The sequence below is a fragment of the Zingiber officinale genome, chromosome 3B (genome assembly GCF_018446385.1).
Source record: "Zingiber officinale cultivar Zhangliang chromosome 3B, Zo_v1.1, whole genome shotgun sequence".
Classification (NCBI taxonomy): Eukaryota; Viridiplantae; Streptophyta; class Magnoliopsida; order Zingiberales; family Zingiberaceae; genus Zingiber; species Zingiber officinale.
This window is the reverse complement of record NC_055991.1, coordinates 77,327,947-77,341,324: the sequence shown is the minus strand read 5'-3', so window position 1 is coordinate 77,341,324 and position 13,378 is coordinate 77,327,947. Positions and strand designations below refer to the sequence as shown.

Below are 13,378 nucleotides of genomic sequence, written 5' to 3'. Positions count from 1 at the left end.
AGTGGAGTCAGCTCGATCCATAGACCTGCGGTTGAGGGCCAGGAAGTACAAAGCGCAGGATGCAATTCGGGATCGGCAGAGCTAAGCAGAGGCCAAGAACTGGGAGTATAGGCCAATGGGTCGGAAGCGACAGAACTGATCAGAAGTAGCCCGAGCTACAGACCTGCGGTTGAGGGTCAGGAAGTACAAAGCGCAGGATGCAATTCGGGATCGGCAGAGCTAAGCAGAGGCCAAGAACTGGGAGTATAGGCCAATGGGTCGGAAGCGACAGAGCTGATCAGAAGTAGCCCGAGCTACAGACCTGCGGTTGAGGGCCAGGAAGTACAAAGCGCAGGATGCAAGTCGGTATCGGCAGAGCTAAGCAGAGGCCAAGAACTGGAAGTATTGGCCAATGGGTCGGGCAGCCCGAGCTACAGACCTGCGGTTGAGGGCCAGGAAGTACAAAGCGCAGGAGGCAGGTTGAAGATCAGCATAGCTATGTCTAGACAGTTAGGGCTGCAGGTCTGCGAGTTGGAGGCCTGGAAATACGAACCACAGGTGCAGGTTGGTGCGGGGACACAATGGATCGGAGGAGCTAAGTAATACGGGAGCGGAGAATCTCAACGGTCCGTCAGGGGTAATCATTACATACCAACGATGCGGGCGAAGGCGAAGGTTCCTGAAACGAAAAGATGCCCTCATAGCCAGTAGTAGCCTGCCAGCTGTCCCTCATTACAGGACAAAACTCGAGTGCGAAGGCGGAGTTTCCTAACAGAAAGATGCTTTCACAACAAATAGCAGCGCGACAGGTGTCCAGGACTAGAGGACAAAGCCGGACGTCTAACGTTTTCTGACAGAGGGGCAGGTTCCAGCAGGAGGACGCATAAAAGGGGAGAAATCCCTCGTACGCAGGTACGCGCACATACTCTCTCGTCACCTTTTTCCACAACTGTTTTTTCCTTCTGTTTCTCTCTGCTTTTTTCTGGGGAAAAAGGACCTGACTTGAGCGTCGGAGGGCCTGATCCGGGGACTTTTTCCCTGGGTTTTGGTCTCTAACGTGAGAGGGGGGGAATCGTCTGAGTGTGCGCAGGGTCCTGCAGCCGCATCAGCCACCCGTGGGGAGCCTGCACCGCCCGCGACTTTCCGTCAACGCCCAGTCCACCGTGACCGGCCTCCGTCCGACTCAGCTTCCGGACGAGATCAGTTAGCAACTACTTAGTATTTGCTACACATTGCAGTATCTACATAGTAACTTGTACACGTTGTAGCAGCTATAATGTTGTTACTATACATTATAGTAGCTAGGATTAGTTGAGACAATAACATTGGAAGTAAGGAATATAATATCACTGTAGCAACTACTAATAACTTGCACATATTCTTTGTAGGACCTTGCATTGTAGCAACTATAAAGTCTTGATTGTGGTTCTTAATTCTTTATAACATAAGGAACGGTGGATACATAATATCTCTGATGTAATAGTTAAGAATTAATTATTAGAAATTAATGATCCTAAATTTAGATCACCATACATCTAATACCTATATATATGTATTTACTTCTATTATATATGTGAAACTAATACTAGAAGACCGTTCAGATAACATATCTACTCAATTAAACTCGTGAGTTTCAAGTCACAAGGCAATAATTGCCTCAAGTTTTAATTTATAAATAATAAAAAAGGAATTTTGAAACATTTTCAAAATTAAAATGAGAGACTTTTTGGACAATAACCCTTAATTTAATTATTTTTTACGCTAGACCGAACCAAAGCAGGCAGGGCTTTCTTCCTCCCTTGTTTGGCCTGCCGCTTAAGCAATCTCGATTCCTGCTTTCTTCCCCTCCGCCATGGCAAAACCCTACAAGCAGATGATCCATAGCTTCCGCAGGCTCTACTCCCATCGGTTCCCGTCGCATCCCTCGCCCCGAAGCCCTATCCCTTGCCCCCAGACGCGGTTCTTCAACGCGACCCCCTCCGGCTACACTCGCCCCTCGAGTCCATGCCTGTCCGCGGATCCATTGTCGCCGAACCGCGTCTTCTCTGCCTTTTTCTCTTCTAAATCGCGCCTGGGATCCGGAACTCTCTCCAAGTTGCCGCCTTTGGGTTCCGGGATCAAGGGGCTGGGTCTGACCAGCGAGAGCAGGCTCAGCTCCAGGATTTCGTTCACCAGAAGCTTGAAGTACAGCGGAAATGCGGGCGTTGCGGCCGGATTTAGGAAATCGATGGTGGACAAGCCCTTGTCGGCTGTCTCGTCAGCTTTCTCACGGTACCGAGAGGCGGTGAGGTTGCAGATGGAAGCGTTTTGGAGGAGGAATTATTTGGTTATCGTGGGAGCTGGCGCAGTGGCTGTCTGCATCGCTCTTTGGAGGATAATGTTTGGGGTAGCGAGCACCTTTATTGGGCTTTCCGAAGGCATGGCTAAGTATGGGTTTCTTGCGCTCGCGACTGCCATTGTGGCCTTCATGGTGAGTACTTTTGTCAAAGAATCCATTTCTTAAGTAACTGTTATAACTATCTTGTTGAAATGCATCTTGGAAACTATAACATATAGAAGAATCATTGTTGATGAATGAGATCAGTAGAGGAAAATGAAATCTTATTGCTGAACTGTTTAATGTTTGTGTATTCGTTTGGAAACTGATGGAAGGAATTTTAGGTTAGCTGCATCTCATCTACTTTGATTATTTGTTCGAAACCACTCAAGCAGTTTTTTGCAGTGGTGATTATGATAGGAAATATTCTGAAACATGTTTGTGAAAGTCTTGTCCTCCTCTCCGAGGATGGTCTGTAGATGTGGTGCTAAAATGTGGGGAAAAGTATGTTTATCCTTGCTACTGTATGTAATTATATATTTCATATCTTTCATAGAGCTAAATAGAGAACCCAAATAGTTAACCAAACACTACTTGATGAAATTACTTTTAGCATAACCACACATAATCTGATTATTTGTTGTAAAGGAAAGATGATGAGATTTTTTTTAGTATGATCATACTGGATAATTTGCTATTCATTTGTTGTAAATACATAACCTTGTGAGATCTTTTCACTGAGATCAATTAAGGACAAATGATGAAACATGCTTATTTCAGTAGCTTAATAACATCCATATAGGCTTTCTGAAAGAACTGGTACACAGCATTTGTTGTTTTGTTGATATGATTAGAAGGCCTCTCTGTCCATGGACAACATATAACTATATTACCTAAAATATGAATTTACTCTCAATTTATCTATCCTATATCTTTTTTATTTGTGAGCTGTTATGAAGTAAAACATTTAGAGGTGTTTGAATACTGGTGAGAAGATGATGAAACCACAAAGTATTTTCTTGTTGGTGATGACCTATAGATAGTCTCTGGAAGGGAAGTTAACCTAGTTGCCGGTGCTCTAGTGCTAGAAGGGCTGTGTCAGATTCATGCATGTCTGGTGCCTAATGGGGCCTCGAATTTTGTTAGACTTCGATTGGCGAATGTGTCTGATTTAGTTATGTAATAATTTTCAAGTAATAACAGGCCTTTTTGCACCCATTAGCAAAAATACATAAATAAAAAAGATGGAAACCTGAAACTACTTAAGCAAAGGTTTGGTATATTTGTTATAAAGTAACACTTTGGAGTCTATGATTGAGACCAATTAGAGATATGATAAGCACACCTACTTAGGAAAGTTTTGTGATCTTAAACATGTAAAAAAAGCTTGGATCAAAAGTAAACTCAAAATGCATTCCTTTAGAACAGCAACAAGAGATTTAATTAGCCATAATTTAATAATTTTGACTAGACAATAATATGGATCTCAAATAGTTGGGACTGCATTTGCCTTGATTCAATTTTTTTAGCAACATATTGTTATGCGTGCATACTAAAGTTTACGCCATATGTAAATTCTGAGTCAACTTGATTTTGGCCTTCCTGTAATGGATGTCTAGTTGCCACACATTCCTTGACTTAAAGTAACTTTATCACAACATAGTGTAGATTTGCTTCTATTGACAATGTCAGAAGGATTCAATGTCCTTCAATTGAAATATTGCAGTTTGCTTATAGAAATTTGTTCGGGATTGTCAAGATTAATAGGAATGTACAAGGTCTGAAAAGTTATCTCTAATAAAGCACTTGTAGATCCAGAGTTTCTGCTGGCTTGCTTATTTTTAGAGAATCTAGTAAATTAAATCAGTTTAAAAGGAATATTGAAATTTAGAAATTTAGGTGTAGTTTTAGACAGCATCAAATTTTCTTCACCACTTCCATTCAAGCAAGAGAATGTCACTCGTCATTGTTCAGCAAACGATTAGTTTTATGAAGATCTTTGATAATAATATATTCTCTTGCATTTCTTGCTTTCATGTCTAAAGACCATACATCCACTGCAAATTTACATCTCTGCACAAGCTGAACCATTTTATAGTTTTGCTTAACATTCTTCTTATTTTTCTGATTTTCTTTATTTCAATATTGAAACTTAAAACATGCTATAATAGCAAAGAGAGCATTATTCTCAGAGAAACTTCAACTGGCTGTAGATTTATAATGCGTTAAAGGACAGATATCTCTCTATTCTTATAAAATTGTCTTGACAAAAATATTCTTATTTTTTTGTTTAACCATTATTCTTTATTCAACTGAAAATGTCAATAGTGAAGGTTCCCTCACTATTCAAGCGTCTATAATATTTAGTTTTGTTTAATCAGGTATAGATATTTACATGTGTTATGGAATTCTCCATTCTCAAGATAATTTGATGCAATTTAATGATAATAATTGCAGTTGGTGTCTAACCTGTGTTAATATTATTGTTACAATACTGAAGGTTCACTTGTTCTTTGTAAGGGCATGTACTTTCGGGCGAGATTTACTATCAATCCTGATAAAGTTTACAGAATTGCAATGAGAAAGTTGAACACATCTGCCGAAACTCTTGAGGTTATGGGTGCCCCTTTAGCAGGGACAGATGTTAGAGCCTATGTTATGTCAGGAGGTCAGCCAAAATTGACGAACTTCAAGCTGAAGCTTGGCAACAAACGATGCTTCCTAATATTTCCTATTCGAGGATCGGAAAGAAGGGGTCTGGTTAGTGTTGAAGTCAAGAAGAAACAGGGCCAGGTACCTTTCTCCAAAGTGAAACTATTTCATGATTCTGCTCTATCGATACCTTTCATTTTGATGAAGCATGTCTGCCATTTTTACTTGTTGCTATCTTGCACCTAATTCCTTTCTTGAATTACTAATGTTAGAGCCTAGCTATCTTGCACCTAATTCCTTTTTTTTTTTGCAGAATTGAATTACTAACAGTTGAGTTTGTTTGAATTTCTTTTTTACTCGTATGATTCCTGTGCCTTTTGCTTAATAATTGCTAATACAGTTCTCTTTAACCCTTGTGCTCCTTAGTGTGCTTTGAAATGTGAAAAAATGAATTCTTAAGTCACCGGGAAAGATCATTTGGGTACTAATGTTTTAAAATTTAATTTGACAAAGTAAGTTAATTAGCATATCGTATGGGTTTTGTACCAATTTTATCCTTAATGAGGTTTTAAGCACCAATCTGTATCAGTCGGCATGATTGAAAGGTATTGTTGATTGATATTGATACTGTCACTTATATTGGGGTGGTAACGACCGAGCCACCGAGGTAATAAGATTCTCTTCTCATGGTAGATTTGATTGGTCAATCACAAAGAGGAGATGAAATAAGAGGCTAGCAAAAGAGAAGCGCTGAGCAATAGTTTCCATTTGCTGCTGTTTTGAATGTTGGTGATGTTAAAGCTATAATCCATGGTCTCCTTTGTTCTTAACGCAAACTACATTTAGTTCCGATATGGTAATGGTCGTATTGGAAACAACCGTCCATTATGGTAAAGTTGCTGCTGTGAGACCTAGAGGTCATGGGTTTGAATGACGGAAATAGCCTCTTGTAAAGTAGGGTAAGGGTGCGTACAATAGATCTTTCTCCATGACCCTACATTGATGGGAGCTTTATGTACCGAGCATCTTTTTATAGTAATGGACGTATCACTTAGTTGAAGAAATTGTGCATACTCCTTTTTTCATGTTATTACCTTGTCTTAGCGATCTTTGGATGATTCAGAACCATTTTGGCTGCAGTATGACATGAAGCTACTTGCGGTTGATATACCGATGGCTTCAGGTCCCGATCAGAGGTTGTTCCTCGTGGGGGATGAGCAGGAGTACAAGGTGGGAGGAGGCTTGATATCTGAACTGCGAGAGCCCATCGTGAAAGCCATGGCAGCGGAGAAGGAGTTCGAAGATCTAGATCAAGAGGAAGAGAAAGCCGACGAGATCAGAGAGCTGCAGGAAGCAGAACAAAAGAAGCGAGAAGAGGAGCTACGAGAGCTCGAGAAGGCAGAATTGGAGCGGCAAGAAGCAAACCGTGATAAGCCACAGAATTAACTTGTGACATTACGATACACTGTATGTTAAGATCTTCTGTGACAAACCAATTTTTTTCCCCATCTTTTTGAAAATTTTCAATATGTTTTTGGTTTTTCTCATTGCTGTGATTCATAATGGCTTTTCTTGTTCTTCTGAAGCAGGAAAGCCTCCAGAGAACTTGTGTCAGAATTGACGTAAACAAACTTTGGTGCTTGAGTTAATAAGGGAAATGAAAATTTTATTTTGTAGAAGTTTTACAAAATATATTATTTTTTATTTTTCATAATAATTTTTAATTAAATTTTAATGCTTAATGACATTTATAAGTAGTTTGAAATTTCATTTTAGCTAAACATGAAATTGAAATATGATTATGTGCCGGAAATGCTTCAATTTTCATATAAATAAAATGTGATGTTCTATTTTTTCTAAAAAAATAATATATCACATGCTTTAGCTTAAGATAAAAGATTATTGTGTGGAAACTACAATATCAACATTTAGTTTTTTTTTTTTCCTTATGAAGGGGATTCTTTCAAACAAATTCATTATATTCATGATATTTTTTGAGTGTAATGATGCTCTCGTATATGAATCGTAGAAACACCAAATCAAATTTATTGCACTTCTTGCAACATTTTGAGTATAATCATGATCTCATATATGGATTGGAGTATTAATTTTGTTATTGTTGATGACAGAATTCTGACAGTCTAACAGAAAGTTTACCGGTGCAATTGATTGTTAGATATATGGTAGTTGACTAATAAATTAAGATCAATCGACTACTGATATAGTCTGTGCAGATGAAGTGAAGGAGGAATATAATACGAATTAAGTTTGTGTTTTTCAGTAAATATAAAATTTGGATAATATTAAAAACATTTTTTTTAAAAAACCTATTTTATGGAGGTCAGATCCTTAGTAAAAAAAAAAAAAAAAAAAAAAAAATCTGATCCACTAACAATTGAAGACATATGTAATTAGCTATGATCCTTTCTTAAGTTTACTGTCTCTCAGATTATATTTTGAGTTGGGTGGGTGGTCAGAGATAGCTTCTCGCTTGACGTCCGATAACTTGATCACTTATCCACCGCCATCATCCTCTGGACGATCGAAAGATCATCCGTTTCAATTCAAATTAAATTATAACTTAAGAATGATAAATTTAAGAAGAGGTTACAACCAATTAAGTCAGATTATGATCACGATAAGTGATCCATCCCTAATCAATTTTTTGTTGGATAATAAGATCCGGTCTCTATTTATCTCATATGACATAAATTAAAACGACACGCTTTATTTTCATTATTATTAAAAAATCTTATATTAAAATGTTTTTAATAATTTTAATCAAAATTGGTTTAAATTTTAATAATTTCAACTTAAATAATTTCAACTGACTTAACCAACAAATAGCGACCTTTATGTATTAAGATAAATTTTTTATATAATAAATTAAAAAGGTGACATTTTAAAATTTTATTTAAAAAAAAATGAAGAAAAAGAAAGAACATCAGGAGTTGTTGGGTTGGATTTGTTTGAGGTTAAATGCGGATCATTCGAAGAAGGCGTAAATTAAAGACCTAAAATTTACTCGACGGCGGGTCGTGCCTACGTGTCTGATGACGTCGCGCCACAAATTAAATCCTCCCGTCTCATGCGGTCGTGCCTAGGGGACGACGATGACAACGAACAATTTATTTTCAAAAATGCCCCCTCACGATTACACCCCCACAATTCATAAACTATCAACCTACGTCCTAAACTTTTCAACTTAATTTCATTTCAAACCCTTACCATTTTTAAATTTTTTTTTTAAAACGCTAGATATGGACCCTGAGTAGGGTTGACTTGACGAGTGCAGGATAAAATTATTATCATGTGATAAAGTTTTGAATTTTGATAGAGTCGAGAAAAAAAAATTTCTCCATATTGATCAACTATAGTTTTTGATTTATCTCTTCATAGATAATTATAGGACCGACTGGATGAAATCATTGGGATGACATATTCTATCTTCTACTATCATACTGAAAAGACTAGATATGTTGATAACTTTAAAAATATTCATCAATGTACTTTCATATGTGGCAAAAGACGATTCGCTCGTCCTCAACGTCTCCGTCAACCCGTCCCTAAGCATCAATGTACTTTCATAGACATTTAATGGGTGATAAAAAAATTTTATGGGATTAAATTGATTATCTTCGAGATTAAGTTCGAAAAATTGAATACATGAACTACAGTGGAATATGGAAAATCGCTTCAACAGGTAAACAGATAGCTATAGGTCAATATGGAAAAGCGTTTCCATAGGTAAATAGATATTTATAGGTCAATTTCTAATTGCGACATACTGTGAAAATTAATTTTCTCCCATGACCCTAAAACGTTGACAAGCTGTTCATTCTTCTAGATTTATCTTGATCACTTTTTAGGATCGGTTAATCCAAAAAAAAAAAAAAATCTAAAATATGATTATATTGTTAAAATAAGTCCAAATATCTCACTCTACTTTAAATTTTGGAAAAAATTAATGGTTTAAATAATCAAGATGAAGTCCGTATTTCATTTTTTTTATGCTCCACCCCAGTAAAATTACATAGCTACCCTTAAATACAATATTTGACCGTTCTTGATTATTGACAGATCAGTTTTAATTTTAAATCCGGAATCCGTGGACGGACTTGACCTATTCAATAATACACATGGTTGAGTTTGTTACAAACTCCAAAAAGGAAAATCCAGTGCAGATAAAAAAACTACAAAATATATATATATATATATATATATATATATATATATATATATATATATATCAAGCAAATTATTACCTACAACAACTATAAAAATCTTAGCTTTCAAAAAAACATAAACTCTCAAATTATAACAGGACAGTAGTCATAAGGCAATAGCTTTCAAGAAAAACAAACTCCTAAATTATAAACGGACAGTAATCATCAGATCAGAAAGTAACGCATGACAAAGTTTAAAGCACCCAGTAAGAAAATAGCTCCGTGCATGCACCAAATAGCTAAATTAAATTGTTACCTACGACAAATCAGGAAAGTTGAGATGAGGTGGACGGTGCAAATCTATAAATTGTCATGTCAAATAACAGTTCCCAACCTGTATGACGAAAATATGATAAGTAAATTAAGTGCAAGCAAATTCGTAGTTATTTGGTCACAGATGATATCAAGACATTTAACTTTCCCATGATACATTAAAATCACATGGACAAAATAAAAGAAATTAACAAATAAATAATAATAAAAAAAGAATGGATCAGTAGCACCTATGCTTTTCTAAAGTCCTCAGGTCCTTTTCCCATACAATATCATGGCCATTGAATTCAAAGAAGGCCTCGGGTCCTTTTCCCTTTAGCATATACTGAATGTGTGTCAAAGGCAAGGACCTATGCTTTTCTAAAGATTCACTCTTCTCAGTTCTAAGAAAGCAAAATTTTTGCTTATGTCCTTCACAGATATGATATGTGTCCAATCATGTCCTCTCCACTTGCTTCATGGAACCAATTAAGAAGAAAACCAAGCACTCTTGCCCTGAAACATGCAGTTCGGTTTGTGATGGAATACTTGAGCACATTATGTAAGGCATCCAGGCCATAAAGCTGCAACAAATTGCTGCACTGGCAAGATTTTTTTTTTTAAAAAAAATTATCTAAATGTACATCTACCATGATAATGCATATATATTATAGAGGCATAAACAAACCTTCTGCAGCACATTCAGGAAAGTATAATCACATCTTCATTCTGTATCAAACATGAGCAAATGAAACATGACTATGCAATGCTAATAGATAAACACTTGTTTTTTTATCAAGAAAAGAAGATGCTTGATGCTTGATGCTCGAAGTGGTTAACTTCAAGTGAACCAGAAAAGAAATCCAAAGAGCATTGCACACACAAACCTTTACTAAGCCTTTTCTTCCAAGTCAAAATTTCCATCCACAAGCATGCCAAGAAGAGTACTAGCAGCAGTCTGTACTTTGCATACGGCAGCCCACTCTTCCTCGAGCTCATGCCAAGTTGCTTTCTTTTTGATGGAGATGGAAGATATGTTTCAGTTTGGGTCAAAATCCATGGCCTCCTAGCGAACTGCTGGACTCCAAGGGTATTAAGCCTGTGGGTTATGAAATTAGGCGACCGTTCTACATGGACAAACTAACATGCACTCGGGAACGCTTCACCTATGCCCGACTGCTTGTAGAGGTAGACACTGAAGGGATGCAGGTAAATACAATGCCCATCATGTTGCCAATAGGGGCTTAGATCGAATTGGACATTCAGTTTGAAACAATGCCGGAATATTGTGATGGTTGCTGACTAATTGGACATAGTAAGGCGGTCTGTAAGGCTGCTGGTGCAAAATTTTCACGGATAGAGGCGAACCGAGCAAGGTCTAGGCCACCTCGACGATGTGCCTGCCCACAAAAGTGACAAGCCCACTCTGCTCTCCAACCAGAAGCACCTAACCAGGAGCCCGAAGCTGGTAGTAGTCAACCAACGACTTGGCAAGCTACCCACCAAGTGGACATAGCTGTTCGGAGGGCTGGCATTGCTCAATCATCACCCACACTGATCCTGTCTGTCTGGAAGTTGAGTCAGATGGGGGTGTCGGTGACGAGGGCAAGACTTGGGCCTCGGACCAGGAGATACATTGCAGGCTTTTTCACCTTCCCACATAGCAGAGGGAGATGGTTGATGATGTTCCCATGAACCTGTGCACACCATAAACCGATCACATGGGAGCGTTAGAGCTAGAACTAGGAAAGAGGTCCCTGGCACAGACACTCCGACACTTAAGTTAAAATCGAGATAGCGCTCGAAAGTGTAAGAAGTAAATGAATAATAGTACTGTAGTAGATGCGGGTGTGTGTGTGCCTACCTGGCCAATGGAGAGGACCTCCCTCTCTATATAAGGAGGGTGATAGCAGTGGAGCAACGAAGAGGACCTCCCTACCTGTACTCCGACACTGTAGTAGTACTGTAATAGCAAGTTTTATCCCCAAACGAGCCTCACCACGTAGAGCACCAAACGAGCCTCACCATGTGGAGTACCCTGGTTGGCTTGCCTACGTTACATTCAGGGCGCCCTGAAGGGATCCAGGCGCCTCGAACCTCCTATATAAGGAGGGTGAAGGCAGAAGCAAAGACAACAACTCACGATCTACGCTTCTGTGCTCTTGCGACGCTTCTCCGACAAAGTGCTACTGTTTCTTTTTTTTTTTTCTAATTATTGTCGGTATTATTTCCTTAATAGCATTTATAATCAAACTTGTAATATTTTACGAATTGTTAGTGGATTGGCTAACGACAAGTGTAACGCCCCGGCCCGGGCGAGCCCCATCCTGACCGAACTGGGAACGCCACCAGAATTTCCCATCAGGTTGACGACTAGCTCCACAGACCACCGGAGGTCATTTCAGCGTGCTTTGTCCTCACTTGCATGCACCCTGGAAAACTTCCCAGGAGGTCACCCATCCTTAGATTTCTCGAAGCTAAGTACGCTTAACTTTGGAGTTCTTAAGTTTGGGTTTTCGAAAAGAAAGGTACACCTTGGTGATATGGATAGTACCATCTAACTTTTTAAGTCATACTTAACCAAAATCTCAGAAGTGCCATGGGTGCTCCTGCCACAGGCGCACTCACGGTCGCAAGGTCGCTCTGATACCATCTGTACTGCCCCGGCCCAGGCGGGCCCCACTCGGATCGAACCGGGAACGCCACCAGAATTGCCCATAAGGTTGACGACTAGCTCCTCAGATCACCGGAGGTCCTTTCAGCGTGTTTTATCCTCACTCGCATGCACCCTGGAAAACTTCCCAGGAGGTCACCCATCCTTAGATTTTTCCAAGCCAAGCACGTTTAACTTTAGAGTTCTTAAGTTTGGGCTTCCGAAAAAGAAGGTGCACCTTGATGATATGGATAGTACCATATAACCTTTTAAGTCATACTTAACCAGAATCTCAGAACTGGGATATTACAGAAAGCACTCGACAAGTGCGGGCCTTGGAGTAGGAGTCGACATAGTTTCCGAACCAAGTAAATTGATTCTGTGTTAGCGTTGTTGTGTTTTCGCTTATTTCGCTGCGTACTTTACGATAATTTTTAAATTGCTATTCACCCCCCTCTCTAGCAAATTCTCAATCCAACAAGTGATATCAGAGCAGATACCACTCTAATTTGGTGCAACCACCAATCAGACAGGGGTGAAATTCTTTTCTATTTTTTTGGTTCATTCTTTTCTTTTTTTTCGGTTCTTTGTAATATTCCAAACTGGTATTGTTATCTTTTTGGAAAAAATTTTCGTTGCAATTGAATCTAAATTTGTGCAACACCAATTCAGTTGATTTCTTTTATTTTATTCCACACTGTTAATCGAAGACCAAGTCTTGGGACCCCTCGTCTATTTATTTAATTGTGTGCAGGTTAAAAAAATGTCTCAAGTTGAAGGGTTCAGCACAGTACGTCCTCTCCTATTCAACGGGGATGATTTCTCATACTGGAAGAAGCGGATGAAGGTCTACCTGAAGGCCGATTTCGACCAATGGGTCAGCATCACTAGAGGCTACAAGGTGCCGGTCGACAACTCCGGAAGTCCACTGGACCCAGAACAGTGGACTCTGGACATGAAGAAAAAATCATCAACAGACTTCAAAGCACTCAACACGCTACAATGCGAACTGACGAAGGAAGAGTTGAACCGGGTAGGACCGCATCAAAATGTTAAAGAACTATGGGACAAGTTGATCAAGCTACACGAAGGAACGAGGACGCCAAGGTAACGAAACACGACCTTCTTTTAAACAGATTATTTAATATTAAAATGTAGGAAGGAGAAACGGTGAGTCAGCTTCACGCGAGGATCAAATACATCCTCAACGAACTCCACGCGATAGGTCATCAAATGGAGAATCGCGATCTAATCAGGTATGCGTTAAGCGCTTTTCCGCGTAATACTTTGTGGGCATAT

The 13,378-nt window shown here is 39.0% G+C and overlaps 1 protein-coding gene across 3 annotated transcripts; it reads left to right on the top strand.

The window, feature by feature from the left end:
* The first annotated feature begins 1,753 nt into the window (after positions 1-1,753).
* On the top strand, positions 1,754-6,627 carry LOC122056593. 3 transcript variants are annotated; one of them, XM_042618610.1, is made up of 4 exons: positions 1,754-2,449; positions 4,817-5,089; positions 6,089-6,415; positions 6,538-6,627. In XM_042618610.1, exons 1-3 carry the CDS (start codon positions 1,832-1,834, stop codon positions 6,392-6,394), a joined length of 1,197 nt encoding a protein of 398 aa, XP_042474544.1. In that variant the 5' UTR covers positions 1,754-1,831; the 3' UTR covers positions 6,395-6,415; positions 6,538-6,627. The 3 variants fall into 3 exon arrangements, with proteins under 3 accessions (XP_042474544.1, XP_042474543.1, XP_042474541.1); XM_042618609.1 differs by having other exon boundaries at positions 6,535-6,627; XM_042618607.1 differs by lacking the exon at positions 6,538-6,627 and having other exon boundaries at positions 6,089-6,495.
* Positions 6,628-13,378: the final 6,751 nt, after the last annotated feature.

Bases quoted from the DNA above. Each gene is read 5' to 3' on its own strand.
- LOC122056593 (XM_042618610.1), top strand. From the start codon at position 1,832: ATGGCAAAACCCTACAAGCAGATGATCCATAGCTTCCGCAGGCTCTAC. The intron at 2,450-4,816 runs GTGAGTACTTTT...GTTCTTTGTAAG, and splicing joins CTGCCATTGTGGCCTTCATG to GGCATGTACTTTCGGGCGAG. The intron at 5,090-6,088 runs GTACCTTTCTCC...TTTTGGCTGCAG, and splicing joins TCAAGAAGAAACAGGGCCAG to TATGACATGAAGCTACTTGC.